At 42.1% G+C, this 22,246-nt stretch overlaps 2 protein-coding genes across 5 annotated transcripts; both read left to right on the top strand.

Annotated features, from left to right (window-relative positions):
- Positions 1-1,523: 1,523 nt before the first annotated feature.
- On the top strand, positions 1,524-7,908 carry fdps (farnesyl diphosphate synthase (farnesyl pyrophosphate synthetase, dimethylallyltranstransferase, geranyltranstransferase)). Its single transcript, XM_026999092.2, has 10 exons — positions 1,524-1,604; positions 2,316-2,456; positions 2,758-2,898; positions 3,013-3,093; positions 4,620-4,742; positions 5,029-5,117; positions 5,341-5,413; positions 5,918-5,995; positions 6,106-6,240; positions 6,750-7,908. The coding sequence occupies exons 1-10, from the start codon at positions 1,602-1,604 to the stop codon at positions 6,948-6,950; spliced, it is 1,065 nt and encodes a 354-aa protein (XP_026854893.1). The 5' UTR covers positions 1,524-1,601; the 3' UTR covers positions 6,951-7,908.
- Positions 7,909-8,049: 141 nt separating this feature from the next.
- Positions 8,050-22,235, top strand: rusc1 (RUN and SH3 domain containing 1). 4 transcript variants are annotated; one of them, XM_035530925.1, is made up of 12 exons: positions 8,050-8,175; positions 9,242-12,498; positions 14,623-15,639; positions 16,427-16,540; positions 16,635-16,711; positions 16,870-16,887; positions 17,110-17,284; positions 17,711-17,816; positions 18,034-18,080; positions 18,351-19,101; positions 19,529-19,693; positions 19,777-22,235. In XM_035530925.1, exons 2-12 carry the CDS (start codon positions 9,375-9,377, stop codon positions 19,940-19,942), a joined length of 5,760 nt encoding a protein of 1,919 aa, XP_035386818.1. In that variant the 5' UTR covers positions 8,050-8,175; positions 9,242-9,374; the 3' UTR covers positions 19,943-22,235. The 4 variants fall into 4 exon arrangements, with proteins under 4 accessions (XP_035386818.1, XP_035386819.1, XP_026855043.2 ...); XM_035530926.1 differs by having other exon boundaries at positions 14,704-15,639; XM_026999242.2 differs by lacking the exon at positions 16,870-16,887.
- Positions 22,236-22,246: the final 11 nt, after the last annotated feature.

The following is a 22,246-nucleotide window of genomic DNA, read 5'->3' on the forward strand; positions in this document are numbered from 1 at the left end:
AAGGGTCTTTCCCAAACTGTTCCCACAAAGTTGGAATGCCTTGGTCCAAAATGCCTTCGTATGCTGAAACATTAAGATTTCCCTTCACTGGAACTAAGGGGCTCAGGCCAAGTAAACACAACTCCATAGCATTAACCCTTCTCCACCAAACTTTACAGTTTGCTCAATGCAGTCAGGTAGGTAACATTCTCTTGGCATTTGCCAAGCCCAGACTCATCCATCAATCTGCCAGATAGAGAAATGAGATTTGTCAGTTCACATGACACATTTCCACTTCTCCAGAGTCCAGTGGCAGCATGCTTTGTGCTATTGTGCTTGATGATGTAAAGTTTGCATGCAGCTGCTCAGCAATAGAAACCCATGAAGCCCCTAGTGCACAGTTTTTGTGCTGATGTTAACGCCAGAGGAAGTCTGGAACTCTGCAGTGAGCACTACACACTTCAACGCTCGGCGACCCCACTATGCAACTTTACGTGGACTACCACTTCATGGATGAGTTGCTGTGGTTCCTAACAGTTAATTGTGGAATATCTAGGAGGAAAGAAATTACATGAAATGACCTGCTTCAACGGTGGCATCCCATTACAATAATCAAATCAAATCAAAATGTATATATATATCACTTTTTACAATAGATGTCACAAAGCAGCTTTACAAATGTCAAAGTCCAAGCCCCCAGTGAGCAAGCCAAGGGTGACAGTGGCAAGGAAAAACTCCTTAGAGTTTTAGAGGAAGAAACCTCGAAAGCAAACAAGACTAAAAAGGGGGGGGGGGGGGGGGGGGGGGGGGGGGGGTCATCCTCCTCTAGTCGAATACCACGCTCAAACTTAGTGAGCTCTTAGCTCTTTCACAAATGTTTGTAATGCATGTCTAGGTGCTTGGTTTTATACACCTGTGTCAATGAGACCCATTACTTTTGTCTATATAGTATATTTTGTAGTGCTGTAACACTCCAGAATGAGAGTTTTAGTAAGCAGCAATGATTAATAAATAATGTTTTGGTAATCTCCAAATTTATGTGAACAACTGTGAGAAAAGGTTATTTGTTCACCTGAAACTCAGTTTTCCGACCATTGTCCTGACACTTGAGAACAATATATAGAATCATATATTGTATATACAGTGTATATATGCAATATATAATTCATGTATATACAGTCTATGGGTGCAACGTACTCTCCCTTGCACAGGATTGGGTAACAGTCACAGACTGTTTACTTTCCTTTGACTTTTGCAACGTCAGATGGCTCAACTGACATCTACCCCGCCCATATAAATTGTTCATTGGCCGTTCGCTCTGAAGCCCATCCTCGTCCGATTAGTCTAACCAATGGAGTCCCTGGACGTCATATGAAGCTTTTCGATTCACGCACCGGTACAACAGGCGCAGGGTCTTTCGGTACTTGTAGTATACAGGTAAGTGCGTAAATGCGTAAAACCCGCCCATTTAACCTTAAAAAACTACAATAACAACAAAGCCCTCCAACCTGTGGGAAGTCGCATCTTTTCGTACGACACTGGCAGGTAAAATAAAACCACCGTCTCAAATAAGTGACAGGTTATGTTTTGGCAGTCACTATCTTGAACGGGACAAGACCGAAATGGTAAGACGTGACGTTGGAATAATTTTCCTTTCTTATTCGCTTTGCAGTTCACATATTTATACGAAGTCTCTTAACGTTATGTAGCTGGCAATCTTGGAAGTAAGATTAACCTTTCTTAGCCTAAAGTGCACGTCCAGCCTCTGTTGCCGGTATATGAAGTCACTTCTTAAAACAGCAGTAAGATAAATAATATTGAATTACGTATGATTTCCATTTGTTACAGAGCAGGTTTCTTTTTTATTAATGTCAACGACTCGATAAGAGCCATTATCGTTCCTGATAATCAGATAGCGTTACATTATGAAAAGAAAAAATCTTTTTGCTTGTGCATGTATATTTGAGTATGTGGACTGCCCACGTATCCAAAAGCTGTGAAACAGACAATCCTGTCAGTTTTTTAAAAATGTATTTATTTGTTTGCTTGTTTGTTTGTTTGTTTGTTTGACTGTCTAGGCCAGAAAACATGGGAGTTATAGTAATCTATAGTAATCTGGCTAAATAGTTACAATGAATGTGTATTCCTTACCGTTTGTTATGTTTTGCGGGATGCTGTCTGTATTGCCCCAGGCTCACTGTACTTTTGCTTCTTGTTGTAACTTTTCCTATAGGTACAGACAGAACTATGGATCTGTGGAAACTGACATGAAGAACATTTTTGTATTGCACTTTATAATGTGATCATTATTGCTTTCTATATGCCAACATTTTCAGGGGGACAGCAACTGCAGAAACACTGTCCAGTTGTCGGACCCTCAGCTCTTTGAGAGACAGTTTGAGAAGATCATGTCTGAATTAACAGAGCAGGACATGACAGACCCAGTCCTTGCTGATGCACTCAGCAGACTTCGTGAGGTGCGTACACACATCTTCAAAGAGCTGCCATGGGCCAGAAAAAAAAGTTTTTGCCCTTATCTGATTTTCATCTGCTTGCATACCCAGAAAGGTGTTATAAACGTAAATAATTATGGGAGCTTCTTGATGGGGGGGAAAAAAAACAAAAAAAACAACCAAGCAAACCAAAAACAGTTCACTGCTCTTAGACCAGTTTGAACTTTCATCTTATATGCCTCTGAAGTTGTATATGATCTCTTATACTAGTTGGTTCTAGTTATGTTCTGGCACTTTGGTTTGTAACAAACCACTCTTTCTTTAGATTCTATTGTACAATACTACTGGAGGCAAGAGGAACCGTGGCTTGTCTGTGATTGGTTCACTGCGGGAACTTGTTCAGCCTGCTACTCTATCATGTGAAGAGGTCGAGCGTGCCCTACTGGTCGGATGGTGCATCGAACTGGTGACTGCAATGCTTTTCTTTTAGCCTCTCACCACTCCGTGAGGAGGGACAGAATGTTGTTGAGCAGTGTACACATGTGGTTCTTAACATCTTTCTTCCACCTCCATTCTTTAGCTTCAGTCTTTCTTCCTGGTGGCTGACGACATTATGGACGCCTCTTTAACACGGAGGGGTCAGCCTTGCTGGTATAAGAAGGTGAGACTGTAGTAGTTTTTTTTTTTAATCTCAGAGTACATCCTGGAGCTTTTCAGAACATGGCTTTTCTGCGGTGTCACTCAAGGCTGTTTGATGGCTCCTTTAAATGGCTTGAATAACAAAACATTTGACTGTATCTGTCTGCAATGTGTTCCTTTTTAGTTAAAACGTAAATGATCAAAATGTAATCCTACATAAAAATTACATTCATTTGAAAGATATTACATTTAGAAACTACAAGGATAAAAGGATAAACAACTTTTGCATATTAATGACCCAAGCCAGAATAGTAGTAGTGGTAGTCTTGCTCACTCAAGGTTTACGCTGTAACTGGGACAAGAGGCGTATAGCCTTTCTGATGACATGACCATGGTGGCCTTGTTTGACGACCTCAGTTTGTGTGACCTAATGATGAGAGGAGCTTTCACAGTCAGAGAGGGTCTTTCTAAGCTCAGCCTAGACTTTGTGACATGCCTATGGTGTTATGCTGCACATAGAGTTATTTTAATGTTATTTATCTTTAGCACCTTTTATTTTCCTCATGTCAAGCAGGACAAACAGTTATTGCAATGAAAGTTCTGTTGAAGTTTTTTTTTATATGAAGAGATAAGATATATGTTTTTGTTTTTAGTTAAACAGTGTGAAATAAAAATGAAAATAAAAATTTAAGCACAGCTATGAAGCCGGGAAAATCTTGAAGTCTAGAACTCAGTAACGTGTCTTCATATAAGCCAGCATCTTGCATACATTCGCTTTGATGTGCTGTGTTAATTTTTGGATAAATGGAATTGTCATATCAGTTCTTTCATGTCACAGTAAATTTAGTTTTGAACGTTGCAAAATTAACATTTAAAAGCAATTCAGACAATCTTCTGTCAATTGACAATGCTACCATCTGGTGTGATATTCTTTCATCTTCTGGAGTGTCGGCATTGTTTGTTCTCAACATAATACAGAAATTGCTTGAAGTGTACAAAAAGATTATTAGAATATTGTCAAATTTAAAAGAAATGACTGTAGTAGTGTGCAGACGTGCAAGTGCGTGTGAGCCCCGTTCAGCAGTGCTGACTCAGTCCAGCCTCTGTCAGCAGTGCTGACTCAGTCCAACACCATTCACTGCAGAGCCCTACTCGGTCATTTTTAGTGCCTGTTTTTGGTCAGGTGTACTTTATTTATACGACTTTAGCAGTCTGGATTGTGAACAAGAGGAGGATCTTTTTATAATCCCTCAGAATTTATTAGGAAATATTAAGTACTAGTTTGCTAAACAAGTGGTTTTAGCTTGAAGCTGAAAGAGAAGGTGGTTAGTTGAACCAGGTCCCTAAAATATGTTACTTATAGACAGTGATTTAGCTTTATTCAGATTATGCTTAATCAAAATATTTTTTTTATTTAATATTGTCCAGAGAGGAAGGAATTGCTGAAATGAAGACCTTTTCCAAAGGCACTAGCATTATGTTACTGAGTGCTGTTTGCACAAAGTGCAGTATTTGATTACTGAATTGTAACCATTTTGCAACTCTCAGGAAGGAATCGGGCTAGATGCCATTAATGATGCTTTTCTCCTGGAGGGGTCCATCTACCGTCTTCTACGCAGGCACTGCAGAGGGCAGCCGTACTATGTCCATCTTTTGGAGCTGTTTACTGAGGTGAAAAGTCTTCATAAAATCTTATTTATGCACATACATACATACACACACACACACACACACACACACACACACACATATATATATATATGCTTGCTCAAACAAATGTGTGTAAAATTTGCTTAGTAACTTGACAACAAATGCATGCACATATATATTCAAACACAATCATGAAACCAAATTTTTGCACAAGCACACACACCACAGACAAACACAGGCTTTTCCTGTGCTCCTACTCCAGAACTGCGTGGTTGTGTTCTAAATCACAATGGGTAATTTCCTCCAGACCTCCTTCCAGACAGAGCTGGGTCAGGCCCTTGACCTTATGACAGCACCCCCAAACAAGATTGACCTGGACCGCTTCACTGTAGAGAGGTGAGACAGGGTGGAGGGTGCACAGGAAAGAAATATGGACAGGGGACTGAGTAAAATGGACAGATGAAAGGAAAAACCCCACTACACGTGCTACAGATTACAGCATTAGTGTGAAATCCATGTGGACTCGTCATGGAGGTGCCACGTTTATCATCATTGAGTTTTGGGCTCTTCTGATAGGAATGCAAATGCATTTATTTCTTGTTTTGTGTGCTCACGGCAGGTATAAAGCCATAGTGAAATACAAGACCGCTTTCTACTCCTTTTATCTCCCTGTGGCTGCAGCAATGTACATGGTAAGAGTGTGTGTACATGGTTTTACATGGTTTTACACAGTGTGCATGGTGCACAGGCGGTGCAGTAGTTCACCAGTTTCACCATGTTCGTTAGCCAACTGGGAGTAGTGTACAAGAACATTTTTAAAAAGTGCAGAGAAAAAGAAAAGGTAGGTTCTGTCATACTTAAAGTTTAGTAATATGAATCATATGCTACATTGGCTTGCATTGATGGTATCATCATGCTGATACCCCTTATTTATACAAAAACAAATATTTATATTTTTAAGCAGATGTCATAAATAATGTTAAATTACTGTTAAACTCCACTTTCTGTAATAATACTGGAATTCACCCTTGTAGGATCCTGTCTGGGAGTTGGCATGTGGCATACTTACCAATGCTATTCCCCAGCACTAAAATGGGGACTAAATGAGTTTGCTTGTCTCATTGAGTACTCTTTGTGTATGTGTGCACGTGCTCACACACTTGTTACAATGCTGAGCTTATTGTTATTCACCACAGGCAGGGATCAACAGCGAGCTCGAGCACAACAATGCCAAACACATCTTGCTTGAAATGGGAGAGTTCTTTCAGATACAGGTACTGCCCTAGGTTTAGCCTGTTATTCAGATGTCCACACTGGACATATTCCCCCATTCATTCACTAGTCTCCTTATGATAGCATGGGTATCCTGACGTGTTGTTGCCAGGACGATTACTTGGATTGTTATGGTGACCCTGCGGTGACGGGAAAGATCGGGACTGATATCCAAGACAACAAGTGCAGCTGGCTGGTGGTCACAGCACTGAGGATTTTGACCCCTGAGCAAAGATCAGAGCTACAGGTGAGAGAGTGGAGACGTATTGAAATGTTTAAAATGTGTTTAGCTGTGAATCTTGTATCCGTTGACCTCAGTCGTCTTTTTGTACCTGTTAAATTGTGAGTGGGAAGAAACTACAGAAATACAGAAGGAAGCGGTTAGTCAGAGATTGGCACTGCATTGCTGCCCTTGTTTTTATTTATGGAAAATAGTATCCCCCTGATTCAGTGGAGCAGCAGAAACTATTTCAGTCCACTCTCTGCTGAAGTCATATTCTGTTGGGCCCAGATGTCATTGCAGAACTCCTCACGCTGAGGATTGAAACCACTGCACTGCGCAGGAGAGCTTCATATACCATTCTGAATCTGGAACGCCTGAATGCCTGTTTGGGTTTTTGGTGTGTCTGTCAGCCTGCGTCTTTAAGGCTAACAAACGTGACCCATCCAGCCATTATCCTTGAGTATCTCACTACTCCCCCCCCTCCCTCCCTGTTTGTATCTCTCTCTCCCTCTCTCTCCCTCTCTTCCTCTCAGGCGTGTTATGGCCGCAGTGATGCTGAGAGTGTGGAGCGAGTGAAGGCACTCTATGACACTCTGGAATTGCCCATCCGATACCACCGATATGAGGAGGAGAGCTACCGGCGTCTCCAGGGCCTCATCCAGCGTCACGCTCAAAACCTTCCCCGTGCTGTTTTCCTTAACTTTGCCAAGAAGATCTACAAGAGGAACAAATGAGGCAGGACTGTGTGGACAGGACATGACTAAAGACTTGGACTTTTGTAGTGATTCAGCTCAAGCAGACCAGCTATGTGAAGTGTTTCAGTACAGCATGGCACAGGGTTGTACAGAGGAGGTAGTACATCTTGTCAGTAGTGTAAATACATTCTCAAAATTGTAGATATGTTTATCTTAAAGACTTTTATGTCATAGTCATTTTCACATCTGTTGGAATTTGAGATTTTGCATATTATCCCAGCTATTATCCTGGAGGATAATGTTTGACACTGTTTGAGCGAAGGAAAAAAAAAAACGCTGGACATTTTAGTTAGATTGTAAAATAAATATCTATGATTGTTCTTACTTTTTAATGCTTATGTGGGCTAAACATCTAATTACATGATTCCTATCCAGTACCATGAAAAAGGCTTTAGTATAAGACTTGTACACTTCCTGAATCTATTTATGAATGATTTATTGCATTTTCACATATTACTATTGATCTATCTGAAAATCTAGCAGTGGTCTTTAGCTTGTACAAAAGGCTAAAGATAAGCCTTATTTGTGCTACTTTAACAGGGCTTTCTGTAAGAAAGAAGCTGTGTTCAGGCTGTTTGTAAGGGCATGGTGCCAATCTCATTTCTTACTGTGTCTTAACTCAGTGAGTGGGTTCTTTATTGGGTTTTGTCCATTGCTAGGCATTAATTCAACTATTCAATTTTGTAAAGCTCTCAAGACAAACCATAAAGCATTTCCCTGCACTGCACAAATCTGGAAGAAAAGTAAAATCTTGTGCAAACCTGACCACCTTTTTGCAAAATTATGAGTTTAGATACAAAACTTGCCATCCGGTCTTTACATTAATGGTGCTGTATTTAATCCCTGTCCATGTGTACGCTCTCACTGAATCATTACTCTAAACCTGAATAGCATAAGTAGCGATTTCAATAAAAAGATGAAATGCCTTCAGAGTTTATATTATGTGTCGAAGCAACGTGTAACCGAGTCTATACTGCATTCTGGCAAATGGATATGAAGCGAGAAGGTGCATGTGGACCAGGCCTGAGTACAAAAATAGATGATGGAGATGCCGAGGGGTGTGGTTACAGTGGGGAGGGCTAGATGACGGGGAAACAGGCTGTTGGGTCGGAAGATGCGAGAATTTAGCTGAAATTTTGCTGGCATTAATCCGCCAGTGCATCTAGTGAAGTGAAACTGGAATCTGTCGACTGTTGTGCTGAAGGTAAGTTACAATATTCGTTCTCATATTCATTTTCTCCGACGCCGATGTTTTTGCTGGAATATTGAGCCATTCCTATATTTTATTAAATGCTTTTCCCATGTCTGTGTTTCTGAACGGATATGTAGTAAGTTAGCATAGATAGGTACAATATAATAACCAATAGATTACGATTAGATTACTGGTTACTGATTTGTAAAGCATTACTTATTGCGGATTTGTAAGGGCATCTTTTAAAGTGTAAGCAAGACGGCGCGGCAAGCCAAGCATCCTTTCTTCCCGTTTTTTAGGACTATGATAAATGAACAGTGACCTACAAATCCACATTCGTTAAATAATCGAGAGCTTTATGTGTCGCATGTTGTGTTATAACGATCACGTCGACCTTTCGTTAATTTGTTTAAGAGCGCTGTGGGCCTTTGATTTGTTCTGTGCATCTGCCTAGGCCCAAATATTGAACCGTCAGCATCCAAGGACACTGGGTGGATGTGAGCAGCGCATAGCCTACATGTAGAAGAGAGAAAACAGCGTTAGTCATTACAGTGATGCTCTTCACGTAAATGTGCTCCTGCGGCGATTGTGTTCTGCGACAAAATAATATGTCCAGACTTCGATCAAAATCACAGGACACAGTATTTTACCAATAATAAAGGGTTTGTTTTTGAGTGCCTATGTTTGCTGTATGACAGATTGTCGTGTTGGTTTTCAACGATTATTCATACTTGATGCGGAGTTTAAATAAAATGAAAGGGAAATAAACATTTTCTGACAGCTTTGCAGGCCGTGTCTCGGTAGCGCGAACTGGAATAAGTATAATACTCAAATATCTTTGACATTGTGGAACAGTTTCCCAGACGTCGTTAAACTGTCTGCAGGTTGTGTGTGTGCATGTAATTCTTAGCATGAGGACAGAAAGCAGAAAAAGGTACCGACTGATGTTTATGACGTCAGGTATAAGAAAGTGTGCAGTATCGAATCAGAAATACGTTCAGAATCATCAGTGGTATTTTTGATATACTACTGCAAGATAAATCATGTTTTCTAACATCTACTTTTCTTAATATTTCAGGGACTAAATTGAGCAAGGATGTGACAAATATGCTGATTAAATTTGACTGGGACCTCAGCATCCCTTGCCAGAAACCGATTTTTCAACGACTATAAAATTGGTACATCATCCTAGCACTAAATACAGACCCACAATGCACTCCTCCCGGCCCTCCATTCCCCCACGACCACGTCGATTCGACAACGGAAGGCGAGTAGAGGCTAAACCACCCAGTCACACAAACAAGAGGGAAGAAAAAAACATAAACACTGTTTCTTCATCCCCTCGCCATGTTACCCGAAGACTTCCAGAGCCTTCCAGGTTAAAGGGCATAGGTCACAGTGCACGATCATCAGGGGGACATCCCAAACTGGTCCAGCAGCAGAAGAACAATACCCACCCAGTACCAGCTAACACAAAATCAAAAGGTGGACATGGTGCCTCAAACTTGGGCCTCCCTGCAGTGGATCCAAACTGCAATGAACCCAATCTGCCTTGTCTGTGTTGTAATGACCACTCGCCTCAGGATAGCAATACCCTGTTCAATCACAACCACAACAACAATAACACTGTGACCATCAGGCAACAGCTTAAGTTTGTTCCACCATCTCAAAAGAGAAAAGAAGCTGAGAAGAAACCAGAGACCAAAAAGACCAAATGTAAGCCAGAGGAGAAGCAGCCTATGGCTGATCCTGTGGCCAAACCACTGGAGGACAGAGAAGAGGAAAATGGCAATGTGAAAGAAGAGGAGGTAGTTGATCACAAGGATGATGAAGCTGATGTTAACGTGAAAGGAAAAGTAGATGAGAATGGCAACGGAAACAATGGCGCTGTCGTTGATGACGTTGTTGATGATATTGAGGAAGACGATGATGACGATGATGAAGATGAAAACACTCTTGTACCTTCCTGTTGCGATTGCCCAGCCTCGCTGCTGGACTTCTCTCTCACCTCTTCTACCTCGTCTTCTTCCACTTCCATCAGCTGCTGCTCAGACTTTGAGTCGGATTGCCCAGATGCTTTTTCAACATCCTTGCAGCAGCAAGAAGCCCCTGAGAAATATCCGTCACCTCACTCCTCACCATCACACACCACTGCTTTCCAGCCTTACTCGCTGCCATTAGCCCTTAGCGCTTCAGTTAGACCACCTTCATCTCCTTCCTCCCCTGATGAGGGCTATCCTTCAGGTTCTGCATCCCCCACCTCTGATTTTATGGAGAACAAGGGACCTGAGGAAGAAAAGGGCATTAAAGTGGATGTTCTGAACTTCCTGGACTCCATAGATGAATTAGGCAAAGTAGATTGCTTCTATCACATTGCCCAGGTAGCCCGATGGGAATTTGAGGGTGACTTGGATCTCAGAGATAGGCTGCTTCATCAGGAAAAGCTTGAGAAAGTCAACAAAGAAATGAAACTCACCTATCTGGAAAGACTTCAGGAAGCTGGCCGAAATTTTGACAATGAGGATCTTTCTGGCTTGGTGGATGAAATGGGCAATATTGACATGTCCTGGAAGTTTTATAAAAGTGACAAATCATGTGATTCCCAGGAATACAGTGATGCAGGAGTGGATATGACAGCCCCATCCGACCTAGATGAACCCACAATCCCAGATTCTCTTGCTCCGTCACCCACGGATCCTCCTCCCCGCCCACCAAAACCTCCAGCAAGACATGTCATTGCCCAATCTGAAATGCACACATATATGAACATCAGTGGTAACACACCTTCAGTTTCCTCCAACTCTTCCCCAACTAAATCATTTAGTCTTGCAGTTTCTCCTCCTCCATCTTCACTTTCATCTGCAATATCGAAACCACTAATGGTGCCTCCTCTACCACCCCAGCCTGTCCCTTACTTCACCCTGTACACCGAGTCCCCTGCTACCTCATCACCCACTCCACCCATTCCTCCTCCGAGAAGGCGCCATAAAGCTCGTCTAGAGGCTCAGAGACTAGCCGAGCTTGAGAGAGAGAAAACACCTCAGTCTCTTCCTCCTCCAACCACCCGACCGCCACCTCTACCACCTCCACCAGCCTTGACCTCGCCTCCTGCCATTCCACCTCCTCCATCACTTCCACCTCCTCCATCTTTCCATGCTCTGGATGTGGAGATTCGTAAACTGCTGGCTCTGGCAGGGATAACCCAGGCTGAGTTGCTGAGGCTTAGCCCTGAATTGGGTGTCTGTGTTGATGGGGTTTTGGAGGAGGAAGAGAAATCTAAGGTTTCCAAAAATGGAAATGTCAGTGCTAACAAAACAAATAAAAATGAGAAAGAGGATGTGGGGACTTCGAGGGATGAACTGACAGAGGGAAAAAGGCTTGGGAAAGACAGTTTAAAAGAAATGAATGCATTAGATACATTAAATAAAGAGGAAGAATTCATAGAAGAAAAAGAAGACTGCAAGGACACCTTCAGGACAACATCTTTCACAGAGCTGGCTAAACGACGCAAGCGAAATGGAGGTAGCAGTAACTCTAGCTGCAGCTGTGGTTTGGGAGATAATTCTACCTTGAAAGCTGACTCGTATTACAGCACGGATATTAGCAATAAGCAGTTCACTGATGCTAGCTTTGGCAGTTTTGATTATTCCTCAGTGATACCTGATTCCCCTCCTTCTCCCCCTCCTCGACCTTTACCCCCATGCCCCAAATTATTGTCTGATCCCCCTGAGCTACCCTCTCTAAAACCTTGCACTCTCCCAGCTAATGCAGCTCTCCCGGATAGATTTGATTGGCTGATTGCCTTTACTCCAGACACAGAGACTCCTCCATTAGAAATAAAAAAATCGCTTGCTGATGCCACAGCCCAAAAGTCCAATTCTGGTCCAAAAGTCACTACGTTTAAAGAGTTGCGCAACAGAGGCAAACAGGCTTCACCACCAACTCAAGTTCAACCAGAACCGGATCCGACCATTGTTACGCCAGATCCCGATTTCCTGTACAACCTCAAGTGGAGGAGAGAAAAGGCAGATGGGGATGGCACGCAGTGGGAGTATACTTCCCAGGCACATGCCACATTCCTTCAGCCACCACCTACACCTGCTTCCCTGGCTCTGTTTAGAGAAATGCGCCACTTGAACACTGAAGGAAATGTCTCTCTGGAGCTCAACCCTCTGCAATGTATTGGTTGCTCAACCAGTAAGCACAATTGGTGTCCTTTCGATGAAGAACCAAAGACAGACCATCACAAGAAAAAAGAGGAAGGGGAAGATGAGAAGGAGACAGAAGTAAGAGGAACAGCGGATGGAGGACGAACACGGGAGTCTAGAACAAGAGGTGAGGGTGTTTTTTAGCATAAATTCAAGCTTAGGTTCAGATGTCCTTCCTCTTCTCTATGTATAAGCAGAATACATGAACAGGTAGTGTTCATGGACTCGAGATTTCAGTTTTATTCAGTCTGATTCCAACCCTGATATGCCACACATGATTCACCTAACCTGTAAATTTGATTGTCTGTGAGTGAAGTGAACCCACTCCAGAAGAAAGGTTTTCTTTTAGTTATCACTAAAAGATGACTGGCATAAAGGAACATGATCTCATACAAGTGAAATGGAAGGTAATGAGCAACACTGAGGCAAAGTGATTCACTGTCACATAGACAGATGAGCAACACCACCACACAGGGATGATGGAATCTCTGCAAATATCTCCGTGGTGCTCTGTTGTTTCTTGTGATGTCATCTGCAGTTATTAAATTATTCAGGTACTCTGCAGACATAAAGGCTAATGGTCTTCCTCTTTCTCTCTTGCTCACTTTCTATATCCCTCTCGCTCTCTGTCATTTTCTGTCCAGATTAGCTTCTGTGCTTCTATATTGCTCTTCTGCAGCCTCTCTGTTTAATTGTCCCTTGACCCAGACACAAATGCTACTCCTATTATGTTTTAGATACTGTTAATTTACCTTGCTTTAATGAAACAATCTACTTAATGTATCCTTTTAAAAGGGTGGAAACTGTACAATTTGAGGGTAGCATTGTACAGTGTGAAAGGAATTTATGACACCTTTGTAAAAACTGACTAGTGATTACTCTAAATTTAGCATAATACAAAAAGGATTTTGTGAAATGTCATTATTATCCACAGTAGGCACCTGAGTTTCTCTCTCTCTCTGTGTGTGTGAGTGTGTGTGTGTGTCCATGGGCAAAATGTATTTAATTAATCTGTAGGATTGTGCATTTATGTCCCCTTGTTCAGAAAATGTAATTCTGTAGTGTCAGAGGTAGATGGTTGTGTATATACCTTTAAGAGGACGTTAGAGGCAGGGAATCAACCTTCCCCCACCAACCACAGAGCAGAAATACAACAGAAGCATAACAGGAAAAGCAAAGTGAAACCGTATTTGAGAAAAACAAACCGGCAAAAACAAAGGTAACATTTTTTCCCCTCCTGCGAATTAGTGTTAGCAATCTGTAGTTAAATAACTAGTGCTTTCAGATTCTGGGTAGCCTGCTGCTCTGTCTGTAATTTCAATAATTTCAAATTCATTCACATTTATTTGCTGAGACTTGCAGCAGCATGGAGCATAGTCACCATACTTGTGCTGAAAGGCTTTGAAGATGCTTCTTTAGGGTTAGTCACGACTCTTAGTTCGCTGTTGCGTTCAGTGTTTTCGAACCTGGTGAAATCTGATCCCAGACCTGGTCCTTAGGGACACTTTCCCCTCTCATAGCTTGAATGTCAACCACATACTGGAAGAGTAAAGACAGCAATGGTGTTACCCTTCTTTTACACATACTGACCAAAAAAATATGGCATTGTAGTGCAGGAGGAGACTTCATAAAGAGTGATAAGACTGTAGGTGTGGTCACTTTATAGTATTTTATACATTTCCTGTTATTAATGATCAGTGGGAAAATTAAACAGAGAAAGACTAGAGGACAATCTTCTATAAGGTCTTGGGTCTGAATGAGATTATGTTAGATACACTAGTGACTTATTTTAAGGTTTTTTTTAATAAGCATTTTAGCCTTTATGCGCTCATTCCTACTACAGTTGTGGACTTTGTGCCATTTAACCATCCAAAGTTTAAAAAACAGACTTTTCATTGTGTGTCATGTGTGATCCGGTGTGCAGTGTTCCGACATTTGTCATATAATGAAGATGAACTGCTCTCTGGTAGAATCTGCTTGCTCTGACGGTTTTATTCTCCTCCAGTCTGCCTTCATTTTTCATATGTGCGTTTATTGCTCTTACAGAAATGACTCTATTAACATTCTCTCCATTTTCTCTTTTTCTCCCTGTTCTTTTTGCTCTGTGATTACTTTAAACTTTCTCCTGTTTATTCATCTGCTCCACCCCTCATTCTCCACATTTGCTCCTGACACCCAACCATTCCTTGCTCTCCTTGCAATCTTCTCACGCTCCTCCTCATGCGCTTTTATTGGCTGTTTCCCGATCAAGTGTGCTCCCCTCCCTCGTCCTTGGCCTTTCCTCGTTCTTTGCCCCTTCCCTACTATTTGCACTCTGATCCGCCATGCCAAGCACCCTTGTTTTACCGTTCTGACTTTTATAGGAGCCAGTCCAAAGCCTGTCCTCTTCGGCAAGCTCCCAGAGACCCTGTGCGCCGAGCGAACCCTAGGTCTGACTCTGTTAGAGACAGTTGTGCTGACTCTATCTGCTGCACTGAATCTGTCTGTAAACATGACAATCCTTCCAGTGGTAACATTCACAGTACTTCAAACAGCATTATAGATTCTTTGTATCATTCTTCCCAGTACTCTGCTAACAAGAAAGACAAGGTATATAACTTTGGAAAGGACCCTGTTAACAACTATGGGTCACTGTATGATAACTGCTTAGATGCAAACAGTAATGTCAATTCACGTTGTTGTGGTGATAAATACATGATGAAGAGCTTGAAGCTCCTCAATGACTTTGACAAACCAGCGGCTAGCAAGTACATTGATGGTGAGACCACCCCATACAAAAACTTTGAAATGATAAGTTATGTTAATGCAGAAAAACTCAACGACCTGAGAAAAGTTAACAGAAACTCCAAGGGCGATGTTAATACCCCGTTCTCCTTGAGCTCTAGAGAGGCCGGTGTACCAGTCTCAGCAAATGACTCCTTTTTTGGCCAGAACAGTGATGTAAAAAAGATGGAGGACAACATCCAAATCTCACCCTTCCCCACCCTTTACCTCTACCATCCCAAAAACTGCCCCCTGCACAAGGGTGCCCCCCCTCGCTTGTCCCCTGTAGGAGCAATCTCACCCCCGTGCAGGGCGGGGCCTCTGTCTCCAGGGACAGATGTGTCCCGCCTCTGTTCGCCCCTGTTCCCTCGCAGCTACACCCTCCCTGCTCTTGTGGCACCCCTCTACTACCCCTACCTCTACACCACACCTGCTCAAGCGCCACAGTGGGGGCCATCAGCCCCCAAACTCCACTCTCAGCAGAGTACACCACCACCCTCTCTGAGTAAGGGATCACCACATCAGTCTCATCCCTCTCCTCTCTATTGCCCTTTTCTCTCTCTCTCTCTCTCTCTCTCTCTCTCTCGCTCTCTCGCTCTCTCTCTCAGCACCTTTTTTTCAGTATATTTGTATGTCCTTTTGAACATTTGGTTCTTGCCAAGGCTGTCAGCGTCTGTCAGTCCAGACTTGGTTTCTGTGGGGATGTGGATGCATGAATAGAAGCATGTGCACCTCACACAGGCTGCTTCGGCCTTCAGGATGTTTTTTTTTTTTGTTGTTGTTGTTGTTAAGCCGCTTCATTTTTTTTTCAAACTGTGATAATCATGATAATCATGAGATTTGTTTCTGATTATTATTGTGTGTTGCTGTGTATTGTATATGACATTTTGAAATTTAATTTAATTGCATTTTGTAAATCATATGTACCCATCAATATTTTAGCTGACATTTAACATTTTTATATTTTGAAAAAAGCACTGGTACTTTTTAAAGCATGCATGTGTTTTCTGCTTTTTTTCCCCTGTTACTGTACTAATGATTATAAAACTCTTTAATTTCTCATGCATGTAATAAGTCAGTGTGTTCAGGTGTATGTAAAATCCATAAATATGGTAATTCAGAGATAAATAACATTGCCAAACATATGTATTTGTATTGAACTTGTCTTGTTACTTCAACACAAAAAAATTATTTATTTCAACCTTATTAGCATTTTTGGTTGAATTGGTTGTATTAGTGACAATTTTCCATTTTAGATAATGGGCTTATTATTTTGGTTCTATTTGTGATAGCTGTCCGTAGCCTGTCCTTCACTGGTTCCGTGGCTAAGGCAGGGACCTGGATGGGTGATGATTCAGAGGTGAGAGGTGAGGAGCTGTCCTCTCTTTGCCTGCAGGAAAAAAGAGGTAAACAAACTCTTTGGGCACACATTCAAGTCATGTCATATCCTCTGGAGATTTTAGACTTGTGAACGTGCATCCTTTTGCTTTTGCGTCTCAGCTCTCGTCAGTGCAGTCAGTGTTGCAGTGGAGGCCATTTTGGCTCAGTTCAGCTCCTCCAGGACTCTCGTGCAGAAGGTCGGTTTCACTCTGGAGCTTTACCTGCCACCTACAAAGCTAGTGTATCATATACAATTTGTATTGTTTCTATATCTTTACCTTTGCTCTATCTTCTTTGTCTTTCTTTGTTCTGTCTTTCTCTTCGCGTTGCTTGCACACACGTTTTCATACTCCAGTTTCACTCAGTAGATAAGGTATTTCAGGGGTATTTAAGCACTCATGGGCATCGCTGTGCATCGGTAAATTCACTGACCCCACGCGCCTCTCCTTTGTTTACTGTGCCTGCATCTTTCCTCCATGTTCTCTCCCTGTTCACATCCTCTTGCCTCTTCTTTGATCCTCCACTGTTTTTCTCGCCTGCTTTTATTGTCTCTTTCTCTACATTTCTCTCTCTCTCTCTCTCTCTCTCTCTCCAGGCTCTCTCCGGAGACAGCAGTGTGAACCCTACTCTAGGTCGGCTGCTGCTACAGTGCCTTTGCCCTGCTTTGCGTGGCCTCCTCTGTGATGGACTCAAGCCCCATCAGAGTGACCTCATCACAGGCAGGAGGCCAAATTCACCTTGGGGATTAGTTCTGGCCTCCACTAAGCCAGGTGTGACTTACATGATTTGATTTCTTTCCCCCCACATCTTCCTGCTTCTTGGTCTCGCTACTCTGTTCGTTTGATCTGTTTTCCTGGCACTCACAGTCACTGCAGTGTTGAATCACCCATCTGTCTCGCTACCCATTTCCTCATCCAGTATTCTCCAATATCCCCTTCCCTGGTTTCTCTCAGTCTCTCATCTGTCCCCTGCCCTTCGTAGACTATGATTCATTTGGGCTGAATGCTATACTGCAGTAATTAAAAAACCCATTTGCCATTCACTCCCTACATGTTCAGATGCCCGCATGTGTTTAAATGTATGCTAATGTAATGGATGCATGCGTTCACTGTTCGTGGCTTTTACCTTCTTTTCTGTTTTTGTTTTTGTTTGTTTGTTTCTTGTTTGTTTGTTTCTTGTTTCTCATCTTCTTCCAGGCTCCAGCACGCAAGCTTTATACAGCCTGAAGGCTAAAGTGGCTGCCCTTCCCCAGCTCAAGCAGAGCCGACACAGGTTCAACGCCTTCCTGCTCGGCCTTCTGAAGTAAGTGCCAAACTGCTAGCGTTGAATTTGACAGTCTGCACAGTCTTGGTTTTCACAGACCAGTGCAGTCTCTTTTCCCTGTAATTCCTATTACAGGTGAGGATGAGTGTGAATAAAATTCTCTTTTTTTTATTTGCATCTCAGAAAGCAACAATTGCAAATATGTGTCTTCGTTCTTCCTCCTCTGTTTTTCTTCCTCCCTTCTTGTCTCTTGCAGTATAAAGCGCCTAGATTACTGGCTGTCCCATCTGCAGTCTTGCAGTGGTGAGTGTGCTCACTGGTTAGGGTTTATGGCTGGGTTCAAGATCACTTCATCTTTAGTTGTTTTGTTTTGAAACTAAGAGGATAAATTGTGACATTTTGTGATTAAGATGCGTGAGTATTAAATTGGTAACCTGTTTTTTTTGTTTTTTTTAAAGAATATTTTTGCAATAATTGATTGTTTCTATTTATTCCTCTACATACCTTTGCTTGGTCCTGGGGTCTGTCTTAAAAACATCCCTCTGCTTTCATCTGTTTTCTGTTTTCTCTCAGATGTGTTGGAGACATATTACCGGCACACAGCCTTCATGCGCCTTGCAGGCACTTCCTGCAAGCTTCTCTTTGACGAGCTCCTCCTTCTGCTACAGCCTCTCTCCGTCCTGACCTTTAACATCGACCTGCTGTTCCAGCACCACCACCTTGACCCTTCCTCCCCTGACCTCACGCCGAGCGGCCGCAGTCCGGATTTGCCCCGCTCGCTCGGCCAGGACCCGGGCTTCCGCTCGCTACGCTCGAGCCACTCACGGGTCAACGGTCCACATCTGAGGGCTGTGTCCGGGCAAGACCTTGGCGGTTCGGATTCAAAAGCAGCCAGCCATAACTCCAGCTCCTTAAGGTCATTCGATCCAGGATCCACCCACTGCAGGCCGATATTATCAGGCATCAGTAAGGGTGAGACCAGCCCCCAGCTGCAGTGGCTGCAGGAGAAGGAGATAGTGCCACCTAGTGTTGGGAGTGTGAATATCCTCACCCAGCAAGCAGGCCAGGCTCTTCAGCATGGCTGGGGGGCAGTACTGCGTTGGGGGGAGAAGTTAGGGCAGAATTGGAGTGGTTTAACATCCTTTGGCTCCTCAGAAGAGACTGAAGGGGTTCAAACAGAGAAGGATCTGAACGCAGATGCCGGTTCAGCTTCCTGTCAGAGACCAGGCCAGGAGCCCTTGACAGCTTACAGCGGAACAGTTCCATGGGGTTTGGGCAGGCTGTTCGGGGCTTCCAGTAGCCCCACAAATCCTCCGACAAAAAGGTGAAATGCATTTTTGTTCGTGGTATGAAAACTGTGCAATGTCATAGTTGTCAGAATATCACAATATTACTGCATACACTCGAAAGGGCCATCAAAAGAAAATATGACAGAAAACAGAGGTCATGTTTTGTTTTTCAAGTCTGCTTGTTGATACCAAATTTCTACAATTTTTGAAAAAAAATTTTAAAAAATGTATGAAAAAAATACATCATGATTATTATCTATTTAATGATCCAGCTAGTTGTGTTATAAAATCTGATATAAATTTTAATGATATATTTTTATTTCTGTAATGCCACCATTTCTAAGTGTGTCTGAGATCGGTTGCGTTTCTTTGTATGCAATAATTGTATTCTGTGCCAGAATTACACGCTCCATCTTGGCTTAAAAAGGCATTGTTTTCTTTATTTCTCTGTTTCTTTGTCAGACGTCCCTCTCAGTGGCTGTCTCCTGGTGTAACAGTCCTAAGCCATATGACGAGTACAGGGCATGCCTTTCTGCCTGAGAAGATAGAGCCTGGAAGACAAAGAGAGAAAGCGATGGAGAAAAATGAAGAAAACAAAGAAAAAGAGTATCAGCCAAAACCGCTGAGGTAGTGCTTAAACAGCTTTTGAGATTGGTACATGATGAGTGAAATTCATACGTTTGATGTCAATCATGTGAATGATCTTGCAGGGCAGTCCGGACCCTGTGTGATCACTCAGGCACAGGGGCAGAGCTGAGCTTCAGAAAAGGGGAGGAGCTTATACTGTTGGGAGGTGTAGACCAAGACTGGATTCGATGTCGTCAAGGTGACAAGGAGGGCCTCGTTCCTATTGGTTTTGCATCACTTATCATATGACTTCCAGACTCCTGGTTGGATGAGTGTGTGGGTGAAGCCCAAGAGAACAATAGGCCAAGCGTCAACTATGTCAAAAAGAGGCGAGTGTATGTACTGATATAGTTATTAGGAACCGTGCAGAGTATTCTCACCTCTGCTGCCCGGTATGTGATGTCTCACATGTTTTTTTCTGCATCTCCTTGCATTCTATTAAACATATACATTACTGTACAAATTATCAATATACATATATATGAAAATATTAGATTCATAGAATTAAAGTAATAGATTTGACCAAGATAGATAGACAGATAGACAAACAAGAACTACAACTGAATAGTCATTGTGTAGTAATAAAATCCATATATGGAATTCATCATGTATTGCATTCTGAAATATTCCATCCATAATATACAGCTTACCCAAAATCTTTAAAAGCATTAAGTTTGTGAATGGAAAGCATATATATTTGTGAGATTACCCAACATTTCAGGTACCTCTGTGGTTTTACTCAGTCAGGTGTATATAGCTAAAGAAGCCTACATAAAGATGGAATTGTAATTATATGCTTTAGAATTACTAAAATACATCTTGTAAATCCCAAAGTCTAAAAGTATTGTCTGTTTTGACATGGGTTAAGCCTAGTACTAGACCAAAGTGTATTGTCGGTTGTTTAGTCCAAGACTAGACTTCCAATTTGGACTTGGACTCAACTTTCAGACAAACATCCCTATGTTTATATTTTAAAAACATGCCAGATGATAAAGCTCTTTCCCAGAGCCTTACCTGTCCCACAAGACTGAACATGTAAATCAACTTCTCTAATTGTTGTCGCTCTCACTAGTGGTAGTATAGTAGTTTATTGTGGCAGTGTGCTGATCACCCTTATTTGCTATTGATTTCTATCAATGTGTTGGCTAATGTGGTTAGAAGTCTTTATTCTTGTAGGCTTGGTATTGATGACTATGCATATACCATACTGTACTATTCACAAGACTCGTTGCTGAGGTAACCATATATGACTGATGGCATTATTCATTTATAACTGGTAATCTGTGTGCGAATGCATTGAATCAGGGGATGTAATATTTTTTAAGTTGCATGAACAATTATCAGAGGAAAACTGTGTTTACTCACGAAACCAACTTCACAGTGACTCTTACGGGTGTCTGATATTAAAGCTTGTTGCGACTGGATCCGTGTAACCAAGCAGTGAGAGAGAGAGAGCAGAGAGATAAGCTCGTCTGTCCTCTATAAGCGCCATCTGCTCTTCTGAAGGAAACGACACTTGCCATGTGTACTGGCGCGGGTTGCCTTCAGGTGCCTCGGATGAGCTGCAGTAAAAACAGCCCTAAAGTCACAGCAAGAAATATATGACAGAAGAGGAGTTTAGTAAAAAGTGATGGCTTTCACACGTGCCGATGCTTTTGACCTCTGCTGATAGACGGCTTTTACGGACTCTAACTAATAAACCCTGCCCATGCCATGGGCTACACACAGAACCGACCTCACTGGAAAAACACACAAAATATACAGCACTATATCTCGCCTGTGTGAATGTGTAACTCAAATTCTGTCTCCCCTTTTCAGGATTTTATTATATCTCAGAAGGCTATCTGGTATTTTGTTCTTCGGCAAGCTAAGGAATCTTGATTTATATTTCTGAGGAAGCCGGTTTACATGTAATTTCTACTCTGGACTTAGTTTAAAGGTTTAGATATTTAGGTTAAAATGTGGTGATATAGGTTAAAAGTTGTAGAGAACAGTAACCCAGTATCGTTGACGTGGTGTCATAGCTACAATAACTTCAAGGCTTCATTTTGCTTAGTGGAATCCATAATTTGAGCATTGTCATTTGTAAGTTACCTCGGAGGGAAAATTGCAATTATGTGTGGAACATCAGTAGAAAGTTCTTCTGGTGTTCATTATTTGTTTTTAAGTCAACTTTCAGTTTGGTTTTATATGCATTTAACCTTGTGAGATGAAGCCTTGGTTTGGTGTTGGGGGTATATTAAGTGCTATTGATTTTTTTGATGTTGATTTGGATGCTAGATATTCCATTCTTGTCTATCTCTCTATCTATCTATCTCTCTATCTATCTATCTATCTATCTGCTGTTGTGTGTAAGCGTGAATGTATGTGTGCGTATGCCTTTGTGTGGCAGTGGGTTGTGTAGCTCTGTGTGATAAAGCCCGCCGCTGGTAGCACACTTAAAAGCATAGTAGCCTGTGTACTGTACCCTGTGTCATTCAACGGTCAATCGGTTCCTTGCATGTGGACGTTTGTAAATATACCCAATAAACTATTAAACTCACTAAATGTGTC

The sequence above is a fragment of the Electrophorus electricus genome, chromosome 10 (genome assembly GCF_013358815.1).
Source record: "Electrophorus electricus isolate fEleEle1 chromosome 10, fEleEle1.pri, whole genome shotgun sequence".
Lineage (NCBI taxonomy): Eukaryota > Metazoa > Chordata > Actinopteri > Gymnotiformes > Gymnotidae > Electrophorus > Electrophorus electricus.

Bases quoted from the DNA above. Each gene is read 5' to 3' on its own strand.
- fdps (XM_026999092.2), top strand. The intron at 2,899-3,012 runs GTGACTGCAATG...TCCATTCTTTAG, and splicing joins TCGGATGGTGCATCGAACTG to CTTCAGTCTTTCTTCCTGGT. The intron at 6,241-6,749 runs GTGAGAGAGTGG...TCTTCCTCTCAG, and splicing joins AGCAAAGATCAGAGCTACAG to GCGTGTTATGGCCGCAGTGA.
- rusc1 (XM_035530925.1), top strand. From the start codon at position 9,375: ATGCACTCCTCCCGGCCCTCCATTCCCCCACGACCACGTCGATTCGAC. The intron at 17,817-18,033 runs GTAAGTGCCAAA...TGTCTCTTGCAG, and splicing joins TTCCTGCTCGGCCTTCTGAA to TATAAAGCGCCTAGATTACT. The intron at 18,081-18,350 runs GTGAGTGTGCTC...GTTTTCTCTCAG, and splicing joins CCATCTGCAGTCTTGCAGTG to ATGTGTTGGAGACATATTAC.